General features: G+C 39.4%; 1 protein-coding gene and 1 long non-coding RNA gene across 2 annotated transcripts; one reads left to right on the top strand and one right to left on the bottom strand.

Annotated features, from left to right (window-relative positions):
- Window positions 1–5687: 5687 nt before the first annotated feature.
- Window positions 5688–9990, bottom strand: LOC135321333 (uncharacterized). The gene is made up of 3 exons (XR_010381047.1): window positions 9928–9990; window positions 8777–8919; window positions 5688–5995 (listed from the first exon to the last, which is right to left on the bottom strand). It is a non-coding gene; the product is annotated as an uncharacterized LOC135321333 (long non-coding RNA).
- On the top strand, window positions 9944–20389 carry DIO2 (iodothyronine deiodinase 2). Its single transcript, XM_010976401.3, is given in 3 exon segments — window positions 9944–10165; window positions 18260–18830; window positions 18833–20389. Coding segments are annotated over 3 exon segments (816 nt in total). The 3' UTR covers window positions 18856–20389.
- Window positions 20390–24011: the final 3622 nt, after the last annotated feature.

Below are 24011 nucleotides of genomic sequence, written 5' to 3'. Positions count from 1 at the left end.
GGCATGCAGTTGAGAAGACGCCAGACCTCTAATGGAAGAGATTATTACCTTTAGAGAATATTTGAGGCGGCCGTGAGGAAGGACAATGACTTTAGGTAATTAGGCATACACACCTATTATTATGGGTCTTACTAAGAAGCTAAATTTTATATTCAATTAATGTTTGTTTTTATAGTAAATTTTATGATTTTCTTGTATCAGTGAAGTTTCACTATGAGAAATTTCACATTAAGAAACATTAGCTTGTCATTGATCACCTCCATGAATTTTTATCACAAGCCTCTGTTCTATCAGAATTATCAGATTCTTATGACCTACTTGGCAATTTCATGTCATACCTTGTAATACATTGCATTTTGGGATGGATGCAAGTGAGTAAACTGAGGCCACCTTGTAATTTAAAAAGCAGTCTCACTCTGCGTCATCATGTATACTGCATACAATCAAAAATGAATGTAAAAAAGGAAATGATTGTGGTTCAATAATTTATGAAAATGTTACAGTTTTATTATCTAGGTATGCATTTTTTACAACACCTACCACTATAGCACAAGGGTCCTTGAGTGAAAAATTGGATTCAAGATCAGAAATGATGAGAGACATGTCTATTTTCCATTTCTTTCTTTGTGGCTTGACAGATGTGTTAGAGTGATTAAATAGATATAAGAGGATAAATCAATTAGCTAGCTAATTTATATGATGCTTTCTATAGGCAAAGAAACATTGCATATGGTTTGGGAGAATCAAAAAACTTGACTGGAACATCTTTCAAAATTACATGGGAAGTGGGGAAGTGGGTGGAAGTGGTAATGATGGAACAAGATTGGTCTTTAGTTCATATTTGTTGAAGCTGGATGATGGGTACATGAGGGTTTCTTATTCTCATCACCCTACTTTTGCATATGTTTGATTTTTTCCCATAATAAACAGTTCTCTTAAATCCTAGGATTTAATTGTTTTCCAGCGAGTAGGAGTTTATACTCTAAATATGAAAACTAGAATGTTCATTGTGCATCTATAACACAGGTTCTGCATTTCATAAATATTTTCTGTTTCCATAAAATCTTAATTTCCACATCATTCTTGAAGTAGTTCATAAACTTTCCCAACAGGTAAAAATCCTTAGTGTTTTCTAACCCTGCTTTTTACACAATGCCAGAGTGATTTGTCATGAGAGGACAAAGATAATAAATTAAAAAAAATTCACAAATAAGAAGCAAGAGGGATATCCTAAGCTATAGACAAGAGAACACAAAGAATGAAAATTTGGGTTAAAGCCGTTCTGAGTCATTAGACCCATTTTTTTTTCCCCACAGCAGTTGAGAATTCCCAAGGCTACAATATTAGACCTCAATGTGCCTTATGACCTTGCCTTGGTGAGACACCTGGAGAACCGAAAAACGAAATGAGTGGTTTCAAATCATGTAAGTGTGGTCATGGAAATTAGAATGGATCTGGTCACTGCTGTCCCTGTCACTGATATATTCTCTAGCTGGAAGTAGTCAGCATTGCCAAGAAGTGCTTGCTCGCTTCCACGTATACTCATAACACTGTGATGTTAAGACTGAACTTGTGCATAGTGACTTTCTTTCGGTTGAAAAGCAGAGAAAGGATATAACCAGGTCCCTATTTCTTGATGTTACTCATAGGATCTGTCACAACAAAGCTTTAAGCTTTGGTGTAACTATAACAACTTTATTATTCATCAAGAGAAAGTTATTGATTCCTGGATAACCTATGTTCCAATGTCAAAAAATACTATGTGAATTTCTCTAACAGAGATTAATGGTAAAATATGACAAACACGGATGTATATGAAAGCATTGTTTAAGCTTTGTTCCATTAACAAACGCCATATGTCTGAATTTGACTTTGCAGTATTACGTTTAGTGAGGCCTGTGTGTATATTTTTCATTAACTCTTTCCTGATTCTTATCCCACTTAGAATTGGCCAACTCTTCCTTTATGCCGCAGTATGAAGCAATTCTGTCTATTACAACACCTAGAACATTGAGTTGCCTTCTTCAGTTTATAGGTCTGTCTCCACCTACTGGACCCTGAATTTGTTTAAGACCAGGGATCCTTTTCAATGCCCAGCACAATGACTGTAGGTTTCAGTAAATGTTTGTTTTAAGAGGATGTCTAACTGAATACTGTCTTGTTTATAGTGGCTAATTCTTTGAGTGAACTTGAGTTACATTTGCTATGTAAGCAGCCATCTTTGGCTTTTCCAGTCCCTCTTCTCACATTTCCCATGTTCTTTCAGTAGGGCTGCATGTAGGGAAGAAAAAAAGTATTTTACCCTCTGACTTCCAATTTCACATCCTTTCATTGAACTAATGTCTACATTCTTTATGCTCATTTTTTCTAATATTTAGCATCTGTTATCATCAAGGAGTCCAATGCTAATGATCATGCACTGCCTACCTCCCCCAAATCCTCATTACGTTCATTCTCCTAAATCCAGCCCTGTCTTTCATCCTTTTGTTTTACGTCTTGTCTCCTCCCAACCCACAAAGCCTACTAATTCCTTCTTTAAGAGTCATTCTGTCACCCAAGTAAACAAATAGCTTTGATAGCTCTTTTGGGACCAAAGTTCTGAGGTCCCAGGATATGAGGGACATATTTCTGTGTAGGATGAATAAAACGGAGTAGTACCACACATATTAATAGACACTGAATTTAAGACTTATGTTTGACAAGTGCTTTATCCATTAAAATGTCAGTGGTTTTCCTCCTTTATTATTGAACATTTTTCTACCCCATTCTGGTCTGGGAAACTTAGGAGAACAACTGTTTTCTCAGATCAGGAACATTTGGGTAGATTTTCTTTCTATTCTCCCTAGAATCATGGAAGATGCAGGAGTGTAACATGGTGAATAATGTAGAGTTAAGGTCATGCTTTTCTAGAGAGCTCTCAAACAGGTTCAGTTCAGGGTTGAGTTTGGAAAAAGATTCAGGTTGATTGTTATTATTCTTTAGGCCAAATTTGCCCATCTCTAAGATTCCCAATTACAGGTCATCTTTCCTGATTTCCCCTAAGTGACCAAAGTTTCCTTAAAGTCAGGTAAAGCATGTTGGTAATTCATACTAAAATCAGATCTGGTCTGCCAGGAACTTTTTTTCCCCCAAAGAAGTTTTTATTAGAGGGGAGCTATTGACTTAGGCAGGTCTGAATAAACTTATTAGCCAAGATTGCCTTCTATTTTGAGAATTTTTTTTAACAAAAAGACTAAGTTTCTTAAAAACATGAATATATTAGCCACCAACATGAGATAAATATGGGAAGACTTCCTTAGCTCCATTTTACAGGTAGAAAAATCAGTTCAGAGGTTTGCTTTTGGTCGTATGGGCCTGTATGGCTCAAGAAATAGAATTGAGTCTGATGATTGAAGTCTGTCAGAACAAGACATCTCTCACTAAGAGGTGAATGCCAATTTTCTAATGAGCTAGTATTCTTTAGCATTTACCAGGAAGCAACAGAGTTACTTGTTCTGAGGAGCTTGTGGTCTTAGATTTGTATATCATTTAGCTGATTACTCATACAAAAAGCATAAAGAGCATTGGTTCTATTTTGGGAAGGTAGATTTTGCGTCCTTAAAACATGATGGAAAATTCCCCTGAGACAACAAAATAAAACTATACAGGAATTTGTGTACATCTATTTTTAAAATAATCATTTATCTAAGTGATTGTGTCTTGATAAAAGACTACCAGTGTCCATCTAATACAAGAGGCTGAATTTTTAAAACAGATTTGAATTTCATGCCTTATATTTTTGTCCTTAGAAGACATGCTAATCCTTTCCCATCTACTACCTCTTAGAAAAGCATAAGGATTTACTTAATCATATAAAAAATTAGTCTTCAAAATTGAAATGGATACAGAGTGGCAATTTATGATTATAGTATTCTGCCGTTAGCCCAGTTGGATGGTTTTATGTATGTGTTTTATATTAACTTATTCCAAACTATTATCTTAATAGCACCAGAGGCTTAAAAAGGTTTTGAGAGATTATCTTATTGGCCTTCCTCCCTATCTTGAGAATAGGTCCACTGATAACATTTTCATAACCTCCCTTGGTAACGTATCTCATTGTATAATCATCCTCATTGCAGGTATTTTATTCCCATATCAAACATGGATTTTTCATGCTACAGTTAATTCTGTTAGCTTCATCGTATCCACTGAGGTTGACATAGAATATCTAGCTTATTTTCTGTATGCATTATTATCTACTGATTCTGGAGAGAGGAGGTGTGGCATCCTTTGCTTTCGGTGGAATGCATTATTATTATTACCTCTGGAATGGCATGAACCAGCATGTATCTTAATATATTTTGTCATGCTCTGTGTTCATGTACTTAGCATATGAGTGAGGTGATGTGTAAGTGATTTTTCAAAAAGCTACTGTAAAACCATTTATAAAGAATGACCTATTTTATTTTAAAACTTAACATCATCTGGTAGTTTCCTCTGAGCTGTGGAATGAAACAAAGTAGAGAAAAAGTTGTTCCAAGATGATGACTGCTTTTGACCATTTTCCCTTGTTTCTTTTGGTCTATTGCATTGGGTCAAGGATTTAGGAAGAATGAAGACACTGAGACAAATTTTTGGGAGAGAGAGGATGAGTTCAATCTGTTCCTTCTGAGGGCTTTTTGTTCTGAAGGAATTCACTGAGTATAACTTTACAGAATGTTCTCATCTATTCCCCTACCCTTCATCCAAACTTGGATGTCTCTAGAGGTTAATAAACCATTCTCAAAACTAACACTCAGAGAGCCTCATAGCACCTGGGGAAGTTTGGGCAGGTGGGGTGGGGACTAGCCATCAAATCAGACCTAGAGCAGGTCAATAGCAGATAAAGGCTGTCGTCTCCTAACAGCTGTTCAGTGGCCTCTGTGAAATGAGGTGGTGGCATCCATCCAGTTTCTGGACAGCTGTCTTCCTCACAAAAAGCATTGCCACAATTGGCATTAATTGGCTCTCTTGCTGGCAGCCTCTGCAGACAATTCATTGAATCTTCTCTCTTCTACCTTCCTCTGTCTCCTTTCCACCCTCCTCCTCTTCCCTCTTTTCATTTCTGCTTTCCCCCTCCCCCTGTGTCTTCCCTTTTCCTTTCCTTCTCCGTCTTACCAGTAGGTGGCCTGGGAAGAAAAAGCAAAGCAGCAGTTCCTGAGGGAAGAATGCGTTACCGCCTCCGACTGTGCTCTCTGCCGGGCTCGCAGAGGGACCTACAACACGGCTGGGCTGCTGGGGTAGAAGGCTCATGCCTCCCACAGCGTCTTCCTTCTTGGCCCCAGCCCTGGGTTGCTCTGCTCAAGGTGTGTCAGAGTTTACTCTGGGATTGTCTGCTTTATCCATTGAGCTTCTCTTTTCATCACAAGGCAGGAAACACGATTGTGTTGTAGAACGGATGGGCCCACAGGGAATTTTGAGTGATTCAGTAGTTGTGGTTACAAACTCTTCATCGTAACTCCCTCTCAGGCGCAACCAGGAGTTACTAGAGATGGAAGGTTGCACAATCTGTGATTTCTTTCTCTGAGAAGAGGTGCACTATTTGGGGGGATATGCATAACAATCATATTCCTAAACCCAGAATCAATACACTTGTCCTCACCAGACATTTTTGGATTTATAACATTTTTATTTGGTAAGTTTTTATTAAAGTAAAATTTAATCTCCATTTTAAAATTATATTTAACAAATCACTTGAATTAGAAGGAATACAATTCTATAAAACCAAGACTGCTTGAAACTCCACAGCATGAATTCCACAGAGTTCTTGAATGCTCTTTGACACCTTCAGATAACAGGAAGGGGAGACTAGTGGTGGCTCCCATCCTTGAAATCTCCAGGTCTTTTTTCAGCTTATCCAACTTCATTTTCTTAATCTCAATTTCAGAGTCAAAAAGGAGACTAAAGGAAGCCTTATCATTCATTTGTTTATTTTTCCAACCAGAAGGAGGCAATGGTAGGACATGATGCTCTCACACTATGAAAAGAGAAAAAAAGTAAACAATTTTATAGTGGTTCTGTGCTTACTAAAAAGCCTAGAGCATTTTTCTCTAGGCTGCCTCTTTTTGGAATTTAAAACCTGTGTACAACATCCTATGGGGAAATTCAACCAACATGCTGCACATTGGTTTGCATTTAGTCATTACATTTTTATTCTTATTTTTTTTAACATTATTTATTGATTTATAATCATTTTACAATGTTGTGTCAAATTCCAGTGTAGAGCACAATCTTTCAGCTATTACATTGTTGATTGCTAAGAACACTTAACATGACCGAGAAGATATCCAAGCCTTTCAAATGAAACCAGGAGCTTGAATTAAGACAATATTAAACAGATGTGAAATCTCATTTCTCCTTTGCAACTCAGAAGATAAAATTACTTAGTGCAACCACTTTGGGCTAAGGTTCTCATTCTCAGAGTAAAGACCAGGACCCATAAAATAGTCATATAGGAAAAGAAGTGATGGTTAGAGTCAGGGAAAATATTCCAACACCAGCTCTGACTCTACAACCTTGATGATCTGCTTTCTCTTATTTACATGATGGGACAAATCATATTCTGTCACCTGATGGGTTGTTTTTGTCACTTAATGGGTATAAAATTACTTGAAGTTCAAAGTGCTAAGTATTAGTAATAATTAGAACAAGCAACTATGAACCATGTAGAGAAAGAGAAATAACTTTGGAGAAATGTAATTTCTAGATTGGACAAGTCTACCAGATAAAAGAAAGGCTCTCAGTTTTGTGATTTATTTATTCATTCATTTAGAAAAAGTGATAGAATAAATCTGAGGAATGTCACAATCAGATTAGCTATCTGTCTATTTGTTCTATTAAAACAAAACCCTCTCAAACACTTTTGACATCAAAGAAAATAAAGTAAAAAGAAAAAAGCTGTTCTGATTTATAACCATTTGTGGTCTGCACGTGCCTTGAACTCTGTACTTAAAGAGAAGGCATTTTTCTAATTTTTTACCAATTCCCTCCTTAGCTTGCCATTTCCAAACATACCCCCCTCACTGAAAGCAAATGACAAGTGAGGGAGAATTAGTTTATAGTGGCCAAGAAGTCTCTACCTGAAAGGAGCACTGGTTTAATTCAAACAGGGCAAAATGAGTGTCTGAGAAGGGGTGAGATTTTAAGGCTTGGGCAGTGAGTGGAAGCATCATTTCCTGAGTCCACACCTTCTTCTGTCATTGTTGGCTGGGACTTCATCTGGCACCATAGCTTTCCCAACTACACCAGTTAAAATACCACGTAGTCACCTCTCTTTCTTTGTGCCTTCTTCCAAAAGGACATTGAGAAGATTGAGACAATGAAAGGAGTAAATGTATATTATGTATACAAATAATATTCTTTGCTAACAATGTATGCTGGTCATAAGGAAAAGTATTTTTCTATGTGGTTTATATTCATTTTTCTAAGCTCTGAAGTCTTCTCTAAAATTTTAGTCCATGGGGTGAAAATCCAAAACTCATTAGAGGCTAAACTGATGATAAAAATGAAGGAATCGGGATTTTAGGATAATAGGGAGTGGTGAAGTTTGTGTCAATGAGGAGGCCCACACCCAAGGCCACCAGGGTGTACAATTCTGGGGCACCCAGTCACATCAGTCACTGCGTATTGTATGTGGACGGTGCCCCCTGGTGTGGAGCAATGCATGCCCTGCCCATTCATCCATTCAGGACACCCTCCTTGAACTTACCATGAGCCAGGCATGGTTCTAACTGCTGGGAGATAGCAATGAATTAAGGAGACAGGAAGCTCTGGTCTCTTCTAAGCTCAAGGCGTTCTCATTTGGTTATTTTCTTTAAAGGCAAAAAAGCACTGTGCCAACCAAATAAAATGTATATGCATGCAGAATTTGGCCCATGGACCCACCAATTAATGACCCTTGCTCTAGGCTTTTAAATGATTTCTGTGATCTTGCAGGTTTTAGCCACAGGGACAAAACACAGAAAGGCACCAACCATAGATTTGCACCCACTGCTTAACTCTTGCTTAATGAGAGCTCTGTGTACATAGAAGTCAGCTAATTAATTTTCAATTAACATTCTATATCCCCACCCCAGTATCTGTACTTGCCACTCCTTCTTCTAAGAAAACATAATTCCTGGAGGTGATCTGTTAGGTAAGTGAGGAAGAAAAACTAGAACGAGATGGGGGTCATGGCATTCTGCCAGGGCATTGTCTGCCGAAGTACTGTCAGTTCTGGAGACTGTGGGAAAGGCGAGCCATTGAGCAATGGTCAGTGTGGCTCCTGAACCAATTCAAAGTCTGCTCCTAACCACCTACAAATTTAATTAAACTTTTTCAAGCAAGAAGGAAGATTCCCTAAAGTGTCTTGTCTCTAGGGGTTATGTTAACAGAAACAGGGCATGTGCAGAATTTAAAGAGCTTTCTTATAAATAATTTATTTCTTATCCTTATGGAATCTTAATGCCATTTGATGGAAAGTTTTAATTAATCTGCATATAGGCAAAATGGAACTAAAAGAAGGTCTGGTCACTTAGCTACTTTCATGTCTAGAAGATTTTTTCTTTTCTTTTCTTTTCTTTCTTTCTTTTTTTTTTTTTTTTTTGGTGGAAACCAGTAAAAAATGAAAACTTGTATTTTACAATTTTCTGCTAGAAGCTTTAAAGAAATCCTGTGATGGTACTCAAAGGGTTTAAAAGTTTTCCACTTCACAACTCACCCTGAACTTTCTTAAATAAGATCGTGACTCAAAAATATTTAAAGAACCTAGGTCACATACCTGATTGAGAGACAGTCGTAGTATATCGGCGTAAAGACGGAAGGTAAGATTCACATCTCCCAAGAAATAGAGCAGGGACAATCTATGATTACTCTTCCTCTTTTCTACCTGCCTTCCAGGATCCTTTCTTCCCAAAACCCCTTCTAAATGAACAATAACAATCATAAATAATCAGAGGAGAGAAACTTTCCCTATCAATCTACACATTATATTAAGTAACTTTTCCCAAAGTTTGGAGCATTTCCTGAAAACCCTCAAAGGTATTAATTTTTTTCCCTCTCTCTTTAAAACACAAAGCAAAATTCCACTGTCCCTCAGCCCCCCCTTCTAAAAAAAAAAAAGTTGTCGAGTTTTGCTTTTCTATTCACTGCAGTCCTGGCCAAAGTAAAGCCCTCTTTCTCAATGACGTCAAGATCTTTACCAAGATTAGGCTTTCATTTCTCTATTGCAGCAATTAGCCAGGGAATGTATAAAAGGCTTCAGGGAGACTCACTGGGCTGCAGGGAGAGAGGCACTTTGCACCACAGACAGATAGCACGAAGGAAAAGCCAGAGGGAGTGCGGGAAAAGAGAGGAGTCAGTCGCTCCTGGGGAAGGGAGAGAGGGAGACAGGCTGGGAGAAGGAGAACAGAAAGTGTGTGTGAAACGGAGTAAAGAAGGGAAAAAACTACCCTAAAAAGCACATTTTAAAAACTCTGGCAATTCCAGAAAGAAACAGGCTACGTTTCTGAACATAGAGACAATGGAAAGCTAAAGAAAATTTTGCAATCTCTGCCACAGTCTCATAGGTGCTTGGAAATGAAAGTAGAGCTGCCTGTCTTGAACCGACTCTGAGAGGGGTAACTGGATTAGGGACGGGTACGCCAGTTTTTTTTTTTTTTTTTAAACATCTTAAATCCTGAAAAAAAAAAGGCAGCAGCTCGGAATTGAATGAATTGATGGGCACACTCCAACTGCTGGGCTGGAGAGACTGGACTTGGTCTTGCCATTTCTGCTTCTTTGAAAAAGGAGACAACTTGGGCTTCCTTTTAATTTAGTTTTTCTCCTTCTCCCCCACCCCCAGCCTTCCCCCTTACCCCCCCACCCCCTCTATCACCACCCCCCTTTTAAATAAGAGGGTGAAGGGGAACCAGAGCGCACAAGGGAACTGACCCAGGAGGCAGAGAAGATGGGCATCCTCAGCGTAGACTTGCTGATCACACTGCAAATTCTGCCAGTTTTTTTCTCCAACTGCCTCTTCCTGGCGCTCTATGACTCGGTCATTCTCCTCAAGCACGTGGTGCTGCTGCTGAGCCGCTCCAAGTCCACTCGCGGGGAGTGGAGGCGCATGCTGACCTCAGAGGGAATGCGCTGCATCTGGAAGAGCTTCCTCCTCGATGCCTACAAACAGGTGAGCTGCACCCAGAGGGGCTTCTCCGCAGGGCAGCGGGGCAGAGGCAGGGGCGTCTGGGGCCGGAGGCCAGCAGGGGCACTGCGGGGAGCATTGTGGAGCCCTGTTCTGTGGTCATGCTCAAGTGAGCTCCTGTGTTTACTCTCTACACCTGCAATACCAGTTAGATTTGGGGATGACAGGTATTAAGCCATAATGACTCTGTGGGACCGAAGAAGGAGTCTTTCTAATAAGGGTCATTAATGTCTGGCTCCAGTTTTGGAGGAGAGGGGTGTTTGTGTCTGTAGAACAACTTTGGGAAAAGTCAGAAAATGCTGGGGGAGGGCAGACTGCTACATGTATCCTGCTCCTGTCATAGGCTGGCATTTGGATGTTTTGCTGGATGAGAGGCTATGTGAGGTGCCTGCTTTAGGAAAGACAGTTCAGTGGGTAGGCACTAAAAAAGCAAGGAAAAATAAAAACACCACTCAGAACTCTCAGGGAGTTCACAAGATTTAACAAAATGGTCACAGCAGGTGTGATTTGGCATAATAGCTGCTTGTTTCCAGTAGAAGTAAGAGTTAATGAAAACAAGTCTGCGTGCGCTGTCATCCTCTACCCTGATTCGAATCGGAACCTTTTGAAGCAGTTATTAGGCACTAAGTCCCTGTTACTAGTTATCAGTTTGCAACAGAAAGATCTAAGAACCGGCTGTCAGAAATCCAGACTTTGTTAAGGAAACCACATTTGCTTTGTTTCTCAAAAGTTAAGTAAGTTGTCTTAAAGAGCAGATAAGTCTATGGTTTATGACAACCTCAAAGCTGTTATAATTCGTGCCTGGAACACTGGAGCAGTCACCTCACTTACTTGTGGAAGTCAGGTCCCGGGGGCTGGTCTCTCAAAACCAGAGCTGGTGATCTTTGTTTCTAAGTGAAGAATACTGCTTGGTGATGGTGGAGCATCTTTAACACAGATCTTAAAGGGCAAAGAGGAAAAGGCAGTGGTTCTTTGTCAGTTTGCTCCCTCGCTCTCCACCCATATGACTCCTGAGGGTCCCTGGGTTTAGGAAGAATTGACTCATTTGGCAAAAACTACTATCAAAGCAAGCATTCTCGGTTTCCCTAACAGCACTGAGGGACCTTTCCTGAGATGCCAGGGAAGAGAGCTTGAGAGGAATATGGAAGCCAATGAAGTGGTAGACTATAGGCAGGCTGAGCCTCAGAAACAGAGCCGGAAAACTCAGAATAAGAGGGGGAAGGGAATGAGTCCTCCGTAAATAAACGCTAGAAAAATAAACCTATGCACCAGGAAAGGAAAAGAAGTAACTTCTAGTAACAAGGACTCCAGACTAGAATCCTTCCACTGAAAATCTAACAAGTATTCAAGAAGAAGATATTCATTGTGAATTAGGGAAGTTTTACTATATAATGACATGTCTTTACTTCTGAGAGTGACCTGCAGAAGGTTTGCATTTGTTGCCCTAAAGACAGGAGAATAGTAAGAGCTCTTGTTAGTAAGTGAAACTTCTTTATAATATGAAACGGTGTTCAAAGTTCTGACTTATGATGTATATGGGGTGAATGGGAGATGCAGGAAGGAGATATTGAGATGATCATTTCATTTCCACAAATGTATACAGTGAGGGTGAATTTTTTATGTTTTGTTCTGGGGGGTAGAGAATTTGGAGGAGAGTGGGGTGTGCACAGGTATGCCAGGCGTATTATTAATTAGGAAGTTTCCTCATCTATATCTGTATTTCGTAGGTGCTGAGTGATGACATGCCAATATCAGTTGTTTGATCTCAGCAAATTAAACTTTTCCTTTTTTGAAAGGCAGTTGACTTTTGCCTATAAAAGAAAAGCCACTGTTTTGGAGAATTTTACTTATATGTATATATATACTCTCACATAAAGCATGAGGTTTGTGGGAGAAGGGTATAGCTCAGCCGTAGAGCACACACACAGCATGCATGAGGTCCTGGGTTCAATCCCCAGGACCTCCATTAAAAAAATAAGTAAATAAATAAAGAAACCTACTTACTTCTCCCCTTCAAAAATAAATAAAATTTAAAAAATAAAAAAAATGTTAAACATGAGGGTTGTGACGTTACCCACAAATATTCAGTAAAGTTGTTTCTCCTATTAAGCAGCTTACTAAAATTAAAAAGGAAACAAATGCCTCTTTAATAAACTTTATAATTTATTTCCTCATTCATGGACAGTGTTTCATTGTGTTGCAGTATTTTGTTACCTGGGTTCCGGGAGACTGAGGAGGAGAGTGATTTGTTTTCTGTTTTCGCTCACAGATTGTGTACTCTTCTCCTGTGTTGTTTCTGTCTCCTGATTTGATTAGTGGCCAAGTTTATGACTGTTGTTACTATGTTTGCCTTTAAAGACTTATATAATAGTTGCCATGAGAAGCAGCACCCTAAGAAGCCATACAGCTAGCGATGAGACTGGACTGGGTGCATGATGAATGGAAACACGGCTTGCACCGAGTCTAGGTGTCTCCTTCTGCCTCCTAGTATGGCAAGGGTGGTGGTGGTGGCTGTGGTGGCATTTGAGGGTCACTCAGAATCCCTGAAACAGGTTGAATCATTTCCCTGAGTACAATGGTCATCTCTGCCACTGTCTTGGGGTGTAGCCATTTCTAGAGACACACTGGAGGAGGCTCTGCCTGAGGGGGGCATCCCAGTGTTTCACAGTCCTGACTTGTGTTAGTTCAAGGCTGCCACCCTGTAAGAGGAGGTTTCCAGGATGAGGAGTAGGTGCTCATGTGATGTGATATGAGGCATGTCATTTCGAATTCTCCTTGCTGTTGAATGTCACATACCCGGGAAGATATTTAGAGAAAGTGTACTGAAAGTGTCGTCCCTGTCCTTGGCTCCTACAAGAGGCAGCAAAGAAATTAAAACAAATTAAAACAAAACAAAAAATCCTTATCCATTAGAACGTTGAAGGGGATTTAAAATTAATGTTATAGAGAAGCCTTTAAAGACAGTTTGGGTTTGGTTAGAGGGAGTTCCATGCATGATTCTGATGAAAAAGAAAGCCTACAGAAATCTGTGAGAGATGGAAGTGCATAACAGATGTTTGTTATTTAAGTTTTCCCTAGTCAGTGTCATTGCGTCAAACACTGCATCCTTGTGCTGGTGCACGAAAACTCGAAAATACAACCAATAAGCAAGTTACTCTGTCCGGGAGCCTGGCTCCTACCTAAATGAAGTGTAAAAGTAAACACACGGTATAGATGCTGACAAGCAGTTTAGCTTCTACATGGTCAATATTGCTGTGGCACAGAAAACATATTCATTTGAACATATAATTTTGGTTTTGAAAGGGTCTCTTTAACATTCTCCTCCCCCTCTTCATTCACCTCAGCCTTTTGACACCAGTTTCTACAATGGAAAATGGCCCTTTTAAAAAAGAAACATTCCCAAAAGAACACAAAGAAGGCTGCAGCCAGAGCTTGTCCATCAGTTGGATAAAACACTGGGAAATGATAGAGCTTAGAGCTATGTTTTCAAATTACAGATCAGAAAGAGAATGGCCAAAAGGGAACTGAGCTCAGAGGAAAGAGTAGGTGGCTTATCCTTCAACTCCAACTTACTTGGCCAGTTTGAATGTAAATGGTTAAATCGCTGTTTGATAATTGGCATATTTGTAAGGACACTGATGTATCCTGGCCATTATGTCAAAGAATTCGAAATTTCTTGATAATAAAGCTATCCCAGGGCTTTGGACAGCAAGAAGGGTATGTAAAAATAATTCTGCCACATAACATCCCCGCCCCCCAATTTTCTTATTTGCTTTTCTTTCTATCATGAGATTAGGTGATATTTTGTCCAGAAGCCTTTCTCAGGCTATGGAAAAGAAAAAGAGAAAACAAGGTTAGTAGTATATGATCTATTTCCAGCTTCCACTTGATGAATGGTTCTTTCTCCCCCCCCCCCCCTTGCCCTGCATTTCACAGTCCACATGCTAAAGCAGCATTATCCTTTCCTCTGTGTGCTGGAAAGTGTCCGTAAAGGGAATCTTATCATCAAGGGAATCGAATACATGCCATAAATTTACACTCTTGTTCATATTTATAAGTATGGCTATTGCAACATTTGAGCTTGGCCCAGAGATGTCCTCTGTTGTAAAAATGCAAGCCATTTATTTACCTCCCTTGTTGGTGTTGTATTGATGGTGATTACAAAAACATAAGAAAGGACAACTGTAATAGTGCAGATGAAAGAGATTAAAGTCAGTGATGACGATATTACATTTTACGTATGTCCTTTCTGATCCTTGCAAAATAAAGGGACCCTTTGGGAACATCGGAACTTCAAGACCAATTAGTGGAAATGATGCTTCTTGTGTTTGGGCATTAAATACTGGGCAGGGTTCTCTTTAGAGCGGCTAATGCTGGCAGGGAAAGAGGTACCGACCTAATTACTCTTCCGCAAGAGTAAAAAATGCCTTTTGAATGCCTCTTTGGCAAATATGTCTCATTAAGGACAAAAACCAAACACAAACCCTCTAAGAAGGAGAAATTAAGATGATAGATAACTTGTGGCCAGGAGACTTTCTGTGCCACTGTGGGAAATTAAAACAAAGTTTGGGAGTACCAGGGGATAACTTGTTTTTGTCGAGCTTCTTTCCTGCAGCCTAAATGTTATTATGGGACCAACTTTATTTTCTTCATCATTTTGGCTTTTTGTCAAGGAATGCTTTGCTCCTGGGGAAACCAAAGAATCCTCCATCATTGAAGACAATGATGATTCTCCCATTCCATCTCAGCAGGGCGCAAAGCTGAGCAAACCAAGAAATCCTCCATTTGAAACCAGTCATAATAGGAATTTAATTTTTGTGGTGATCAAATGAGAAATGAACAATAGTATCCTTCTAAAAGATTCATTTCTTTCAGTTTAGAGCATACTTTTTGTTAAAGATTTTTTCTTTATTTCTTTATTGTTGCTAAATTGTCCTCCATCCGCAGTTTTTAGCAAAGATGGACAAATTTTATGATTAGTATATGGTACTTACCAAAGCAGACTACTGGACTGCTCACACTTGGACTTCCAAATCATGGCTGTGGGTTTTCCCCTCATAGTTTTTGTCAGTACACTTGTTCTTACCTGCACATATTATCTGACCTAGTCACCCTCATGAACTGTACATCTGTTTATGGACATTCTAATCTGCAGCCAGGTCCTATGGCTGCTCAGCAAAATAAAGAGGACTGGCTCCTTTCGTTTTATGCACTGACCAGCTGAGATAAACAAAAACAGCTCAGCAACATTCGGTGCTGACTGAGACACTGCTCTACAGTGGGAGTCCAGGTCTCACTTCGCCTCAGTTAGCTCATCCAGCACCCAAATAGGATTCTGTTCATTGCAGGTCAAGGTAATTATTACATGCAAAATTCTTCACTGACCCCTGCCTAGGATCGCAACAACTGTAACTCATTCAATAATTTATTCAACAAAAATTTTAATTTATATATATATATATAAAACACACACACATATGTATGAATTTTTTCCCCAGCTTAACAAAATGCCACCTCCCCCTCCCCCACTCTGGACCTTAAACACACACACACACACACAGAGATCATTACATATTTGGTAACTTTACTAATTTTTGATTTTAGACCAAAGATGTACTTGTTCTAAATTTTCTAAGGTAAAGTTTTTTGTTTTTTGTTTTTTTGTTTTTTTACCTTATCGTCTGTATTATGTGGCTGAATTATATACATTGTCACTAAAAAGAAGGAGAAGGTGTTTCAACTTTCCAAGAAAATTAATTACAGGTAACAAGAGAGTCACCTGCGACTGAAGTGTCAGATTAGATTATTCAGCTGAATAATCAGGAATAATGCAGGGATCAATAGTTCTGCTTGGGTGACAGTCAGAGCGTCAGAGGCCCATTTTACAAGACGACACGATTGTTCAGAGCTCTTCAAACGACTCCAACACGCACATGGCTGTTTTCACCTACCGAGAACCTACAGGTCTGTAGCCCAGAGGTGATTTTTCTCCCATATGTGTTGCTCACTTAAAGAGAAGTTGCTACAACAGCTAATGGGTTCAGACTGATCTGAATGCATCCAGATCTTTATATCACAGTATGTTGAGAAACACAGCACAATATTATTAAAAGCAGTCCTCCTAGAATCATCAGTGCTGTTTTAAGTGTGAAAGATCTCACGAGAAGGTGATAATGATGCTACCTACCACCTAAATCCACAAAGAAGTACAAAAACAAGCCATAGATTAAAAAACCCTTACAGTGCCTTTAAAATGTATACCTTTAAATTTCAAGTATAGTTTAAAACCTCAGAGACAATTGTAGCTCATATAAAACAATCCACCTAAAAGTGGCTTATTAGATTTCTTCATCTAGTGTCACTTGCAACATAACCAAGAAAATGAATATACATTAAATAACTTTCTCTGTGATAGTGACTGAAAACAAGTGTACTTATTTAAATCACACCAACAGCTTCATTTTCTAGAAAAGAGGATTGTTCTTCCAAGATTTCTTTTAGAAAATGAATGGTACTTTTTTCAAACCAGCCCTGCTAGGATATTTCACGAGGGAAAGGACGGACTTCGATTCTTTCTCTATGGTTAAAATGAGTTATGCATTAACATTAGAGAGAAGCTTCTGAATAGAAGCCCTTGAGTATGTTATATCAGTGTGGATTGTTAAGTTTTTAACAATTCACTTATAAGTGACTTCAATTACCAGCAATGTCATATGTGGTAGTATTTATATGACGGGGTGGGGGAGAGTCGATGCAGTTGGAAGTGTTTTATAATATTAAGGATAGTGTATAAGAATCAATTGTGCTGTTGTAAGTTGTCCCTAATGTTATTGGCTTTGATAAAACCATTCTAGGGGAAGATCCAATTGTGTTAATTTAAACTGAAGTAATTGGCTCTTTCATGTTTCTGGCTTTTTATTATCAATTTACATGTTCAAAGACCAGCAAGCTTTCTTTCAGTCTGTGTTCAACCATTTAAACCATGTGCAAAGTGGGCACGTGGAAAAATTTTCTTCTATGTCTCTTCTGCCTGAGTATTTTATAATTCAGAGGAACTTATTTATAAAATGTATGGTAGAAAAGTAAAGGGTTTGTGACTCCCTAGATTGAAAAAAAAGGGGGGGAAACAAACAAAAAAACCACATGACAAATGAGAAATTAAAAGTAGAATTCTACAAAAAGTGAAATTGTATGTTTTTGTTCATTCGTTTGCTTGTTTAATGGAAATGATGAGATTCTAGTCAAAAGAACCCCAAAATATGCAGAAGCCATAGAAACAAATCTCCAGGATGGGTGTCATACTGAGGAGAGCTCAAATCACTTCCAAGAGTAATTTTTTTTAAACGTAGAATTGCCCAGGAAAGTGGTGTTCTGTTTCACATGTTTGCGTGGCACCCATAACGGCAACCTCCACCCCCACGGTGCTTTATTGTGTAACCAAGAGCTCTTTTCCTTATAGGGGAGATAGGCATTATTGTCACTACTCTACAGATGGGAAAGCCGGAGTCTGGAGAGATTAAGTGGGACCAGGCCTTCTTATAAATGGTGCACTCCAGGTTTGCTAGTTCTGTGCAGCCCATTAGTATCCTTGTCCAGTGGTTGAGATTAAATGCCTTAGCATCAGGCAAGAAAATAAAGGTCTTTTCTGAGTATTTTAGAATTCAGAAGTGGGGATTCAGAAAGAGGTACTATGTCCCACCATTCTGATAATTTGTCTTAAAGTGGCTTTTCAAATGAAGTCAATTGATCATTTGTTATACACTGTGTACAAAGCACTGACACAAAGTGAGGATAGTAAAGAATGCCAGCCTTGACTTAATTGGGGAGAGAGTCAACGGCAGTGCCTTCAGTGATGAAAATAATTACATTTAGTGACTGAACAGGATGCAAACGATTTTTATTCCCTTTAAGGCCATTCATTACCTGCCATGATGGCTTTTTATTCAAATCAGTATGTTTCCAGTGTCCTCTGACAGATATACCACATTTTATTAGAGCCAGTTGTTTCTACATAGAGTGAATTGAAGTGGCAATGTGTTTAATGTGGTAGTCTCTTCCTCTTCTTTTTTTCACCACCAGGTGAAATTAGGTGAAGATGCCCCCAATTCCAGTGTGGTGCATGTCTCCAATTCTGAAGGAGGAGACAACAGTGGGGATGGTGCCCAGGAGAAGACAGTTGATGGAACTGAGTGCCACCTTCTTGACTTTGCCAACCCTGAGCGCCCACTGGTCGTCAACTTCGGCTCAGCCACTTGACCTCCTTTTACCAGCCAGCTGCCAGCCTTCAGCAAACTGGTGGAAGAATTCTCATCAGTGGCTGACTTCCTGTTGGTCTACATTGATGAGGCTCATCCTTCAGATGGTTGGGCGGTGCCTGGGGATTCTTCTTTGTCTTTCGAGGTGAAGAAGCACCGAAACCAGGAAGACCGATGTGCAGCAGCCCACCAGCTTCTGGAGCGTTTCTCCTTGCCGCCCCAGTGCCGAGTTGTGGCTGACCGCATGGACAACAATGCCAACGTAGCCTATGGGGTGGCCTTCGAACGTGTCTGTATTGTGCAGAGACAGAAAATTGCTTATCTGGGAGGAAAGGGTCCCTTCCACTACAACCTTCAAGAAGTCCGGCGTTGGCTGGAGAAGAATTTCAGCAAGAGATGAAATCTAGATTAGCTGGTTAAAGGTATGATTGTAATAGAGCTTTTTTTTTTTTTTAAAATAAAAACTATGTAAGAAGAAAAAACTAAGAACTGAATCCACTATTTCAACTGAGTCCTGTTGTCTCGCAGAAAGACAGGAATTTACACGTCGGAAGAACAAAAACTTCTAACATCTCAGTACTACTTTCACCACTCAAATGGCGTTCGGCAAAATAGTAGCCTATCACTTCTCTTCCTAAGTAAAAAGCTCTGAGTAGAAAGATCCCAAGATGGAGAAGAAGAAAACTTGTTTCAGCATGCGTTCATTCTGCCCTGAGAAAGAAGTGGAGCAGCTGACGCAGGCTTTGGGACTTGAGGAGGCGCGCGTGAATAATTACTATGTTAGGGAAGCTACTGTCCTTGTTAGTATGCGGGGTCTCGCCTAGGCTTTCCTCAGCACAGACAGAGTCCACCTGGGTAGTTCCCAAGTGTTTACTTATAATGAAGCCTTGAGCACAGACCGTGTGGTTAGGAGCTAGATGATTAACACGTTAGAGCAGCTTCCATGGTTCTGGTTTCTAGCCACGTAGTGCTTGCTCTCTGCTGGTCTAAATATCCCAGAATACAGGCATGTTTGCAGACATCAAGAATGATCCCCACCCAGAGGGTGAGGCTGACCACCTGAAATCTGATGGTTACTTTCTAGGCAGAGGGGTGGGGCGGAGGGGGAAGTGCTAGAGGAAAATCAAATTGACAGGCTAGGAAAAGGAGGCAGAAAGTTTAGGAGGCATCATAGGGCATCACCTTGGAACTGTGGAGAGTGGGACTAATCTGTTAGCCACAGAAACATGGAAACATGCACAAGGCTAGAACAAGAAGCAGCACAACTGAAATAGCAAAGAGAATATACATATGAAATCGATGTATTTATATGTTCTTAGATTGAGGAAGAAAGGGGGATTGAGTGGGGAAAGATGCACTTTAGTATTTGTATTACTTTTTGAAACATGTTTGTGGTATGTGTATTTTCAGTCGGTGAATTATTCCCCAGGATACTGATGGAAGGTCAAACCAGTGTGTCCAGGAGTGCTGGTCTGTCCCTCTTCATCCCTGCAGTTCTGATGTGGCCCCACTCGTTCTTGGTCTCAGTTTCTATGGCAGTGTTCTCTGAATGTTGATCAGCTTCTGTGGGAGGCAGATGCCCTGGCCATTCAGCTTCAGCACTATTTTCCTCCCAAAGTAGATAAACTATAGTGAATGACAGGTAAAAACAAACAAGGTTTCTTCAGTTGCATAATAGAGGAAGAGAAATTTTGAGACAATTCTCATCAGTAATTTTGGAGGCTTTGATAATAAGGCAATCCTCAGTATCGTGGAATTTGGCAAAGTGGAACTCCCATTAATATTTTAATTTGAACTTGGGTCTAACTTTGTTTCTCTAAGCTGAGAGCAAAGAATCTAAGGCTTCTATAGTACATTATTATAATACTATTTAATATATATATACCATATTTCTCTTTGAAGTGAAGATACTATAGTTTTACTTATAAGTAAACCTAACCTCCAAAAGAATAGCCCAGCCAATTTTGTATCATAAAATTTTTATTGTAAATTTGAAGATGTTATCAAATCACAGTATATGGTTATATTTATATGTACAATCAAAGGTTCTCATAACCATTCTATTAATAATTGAATCATAAAATAAAATTAATAGAAAAAGATATCTAAATTTGAAAATCTTCCTGAACTAGTTGTCTGAAATGAGAAAAAGTGAAAACTAAGTGTGCAAGAACCAAAAGTCTATTTTTTTTAAAAAATGGAGCAACAGAATAGTCATATCACTACATAGTTTATTACTTAGATATTAAAGCACCATTTTAACTAATTATTTTTTAACTGCAACATTTAAGATTCCCAGGGTTCTAAACTCTAAGAAACATACCCGCAGAGAAAGAAAGCAAATTTTGAAAATGTGACACTATCTAAGGAATTTCTGGAAAAATCACATATAGAGAACAGATTATTTCAGAGTCCTCAATTGTTAAACTCTGTAACTCAAGGCTTATCAGTGGGCTCCACTGATTTCTATCTTCAAAATGGTGCTGAAACTTCTGTGGTACCCTGGAGAAAAAAAATGAAGAATTGGTGGCAGCACACTCACACTGTTGTCCTTAAACTTCCCCTTTGTTCTGCACGTACAGTAATGGAACAGGATGTTAGAGAAGCTGGTGGGGGGATGAGATTTGGGTAAGGCAGTCAGTACTAGTTGTCTGGGGAAAAGGATGATGGAAAAATTATCCAGTTGTGATATTATTTTTAAAGAAAGAGAAGGTGTGTGCATGCAATTCCTCTCCCTGAGGATAGACCAATGGAGAAGCGAAGCAGAGGAAGTAAACATACAAAGGCACAGGCTGAATATCAGGGAAAAAGGTTCAACTGAACATAGAAGAGTTGCTGGAAGAAAGGCTGTTGGGGCACCGGCGGAGAAAGTGAATTGACAAAGCTCAGGAACACTACGAGATGCAGAATGGCTCGGTGTTCTCAGAATTGTGATAAGCCTATATCGTTACGTAGCTTATTTATCTCAGCATAAACTCTTATGGTTTCCTGTGATGTATCTTTATTAACTTAACAAGAACTCATTATTTGAGATAGAGGAGAATCAATGTTTAGCTAGTATGCTCAGAGAAATTATTAGATTGTTAACACCCACCCCACCTATCCTGTCTTTTACAAGTTACGTTCCTTTGAAGACTTGTAGTTTCTATTCGCACAAGGCAAAGTATATATAAATATATGATTTCCTCTTCTTAGTACCTAAACATCCGCCCCATAGGCTATGTTTACGTGGAGCTACCAGTTTAGCCTTTAAACTGAATTAGCTTATCTATTACTGAAATAGTTTCCAAGCAATGTTAAATATTATCACAGCATCTGGATTTACTCATTTAATGTTTGAAAGACTTGTGTCTTGGAACTATTCAAAGCTGACTTAATTTTATTGCTTAGAGAAAATATTAGTGGAATCAACAATGACTTTCTTGAGTGGACATGAATGAAAAGCCTGCACAAATGGGGTGTAAGTATTTGATATAGTTATTAAAATGTAGCTGTCTCCTTCGAAGCAGGTTACTAATGCTATTCTTTGCACAGCTAACATGCCAGTCATTTAACTGATATGACTTTTCACATTCATGTTTTCAGATCTCTGGTCCTGTGTCTTCACCTTGTTTATAGAATGAACCCCTGGTTTTTGGTAATATCAACTTCTAAAGGCCTATTGATTTAGTTTAATTCTCCTGTCATTAATCAGGAAATGCCAGTTCTGTGAAGAAGGAAAGAAGAAAGGCCTGCTGTGTTTCATTTTGCCTGAGTGTATTTCACTTTATGGGTCTTGAATAAAAGTTAAGAAATACGGTGAGGTCCTGTGTGGGTGCTGCCTTGCTGCATCAAATACCAAGGGGCAGGTTAAAGACAATGCCCATGCCTTTGGGAAAATGCCCAGTTGGATACAAGGTAACCTCAGCATGCCCAATGGGCTATGTCCACGGCAAGAGGAATGCACTGATGTGCAAGACTTCCCGTTCTGTAAGTCATAAGAAGATAAACACGGGCATTTATTCTACCTAATCTCTGATAGTTTGGAAAATAAGCTTAATTAGAATCACACGGTCATTGCAAAGGGGAAAATGTAGACACCAACGTCTGTTGCATTGAAGAATTGATTAAAAAGAACATTAACCAGCTTTTAAAACTTTTTAGAACATGCCCAACGTTATGTCTCTGAGCAGTGGAGATCAACTGTGAGGCTTTTAATTCCAGGAGTTTTTTCTAAAGAATTGATATTGCCAAAAATCAGAACTAAAGTGTTTTTAGTTATATTCCACCCTCCTCTCTACTTCCTCCTTAATCTTAAACATAGAAGCTAAGCTCATGCTTCTTATGTAAGTCCAGAGTGGGGCATAAGTATCAACCTCTCCTTAGTGATCAGCATTCTCTTGGTAGTATCCTGAGGTCTCCTGTGAAAGAAGGGGATAGGGCCTGGGAGATTCAGGAAATTACTAACTGGGAAGAACTAGGCCCTGAGGGCTTGATCTGCTGGTCTGGGAAAATTCCTTCTCACCCTTGGAGAAGAGCTGATGATTGTCATTGAGTGACTTAAGCAAAACATTACTAACATGTTTTCTTAAACATGAGCAAAGCTTTGGGCCATTTCCTAATGCCTTATGTTCTGGATAGCACCAGAAGTAAGGTTTCAGAATTAAGAGATCCAGTTCTGTTCCAAGATGAGTCTGAACCAATAGAAAGCAAACAGGTACAGATGTCCAAATGATACTGTTCTCGCAGGCTGGGGCTCCCTGCCCATCTTGGGCAGCAGCACCAGAGCGCCAGAGAGTTTATTTAATATTTACCTAGGAGACTTCGAAGACACAGGAGATGTTTAATGAAGTCACTATTTTGGCTCAAAACTCCCCCCTTCCTCCAAAAAAGCAAATAGGTAAACACATAAATGAAAGAAGCCCACAGAAGGGAGTGGGAAATAAAATTCTCTCAAGACATATCCAGACCATGTCACTGGTTGGTGTGGTTTTTGTGTGGGTTAAGATTGGAAGATGTGAAGACATGAGTATCCAGTACTTTATAACCAAAGCAATTAAAAGATGTTGGGTAGGGAACGTTGGCCAGTTCTATTTAATTTTGCATCACATTATCACCAGACTCTATCACTAGCCCAAGTAATCGGGCACCCGAAGAGGGAGATCGGGATGTGCAGAAGTTACCAGTGTGCAAATGATAACTACTGATGAAAGAGTCATCGACTCAGTTAGTGGTTGGATGTGGTCACACTTGTTTGCTTCTGCCCATCTCTGTCTCCCCAGCAAGGAGGATACTCGGGGCATGATGCTATGAGTACTGGGTAAATGTGGTGAGAATGTGTGTGTGTGTATCTCTGCTTCTCAGTTGCAGAAACAGAAATGCTTTGGAGATTATGCGTAGAAAGAGTGTTATTATATTGGTGCTGAGTGGTATGTGTGCTTTTAAATTTGTTCTTGTATTTTAATAAACTTTGAATAAAAGAATAAAGTTACTCTTTGGTTCTGTTTGTTTATTTTTAAATTACTCTCTAGACCTTGCCCTTGGCTGGAACACATTCATGGTTGACAAGGGAAAGAGAATCCATCATTCTAATATTT

The sequence above is a fragment of the Camelus dromedarius genome, chromosome 5 (assembly GCF_036321535.1).
Source record: "Camelus dromedarius isolate mCamDro1 chromosome 5, mCamDro1.pat, whole genome shotgun sequence".
NCBI classification, from domain to species: domain Eukaryota; kingdom Metazoa; phylum Chordata; class Mammalia; order Artiodactyla; family Camelidae; genus Camelus; species Camelus dromedarius.
The sequence above is the reverse complement of the archived record's forward strand: the minus strand, read 5'-3'. Positions and strand labels throughout refer to the sequence as shown.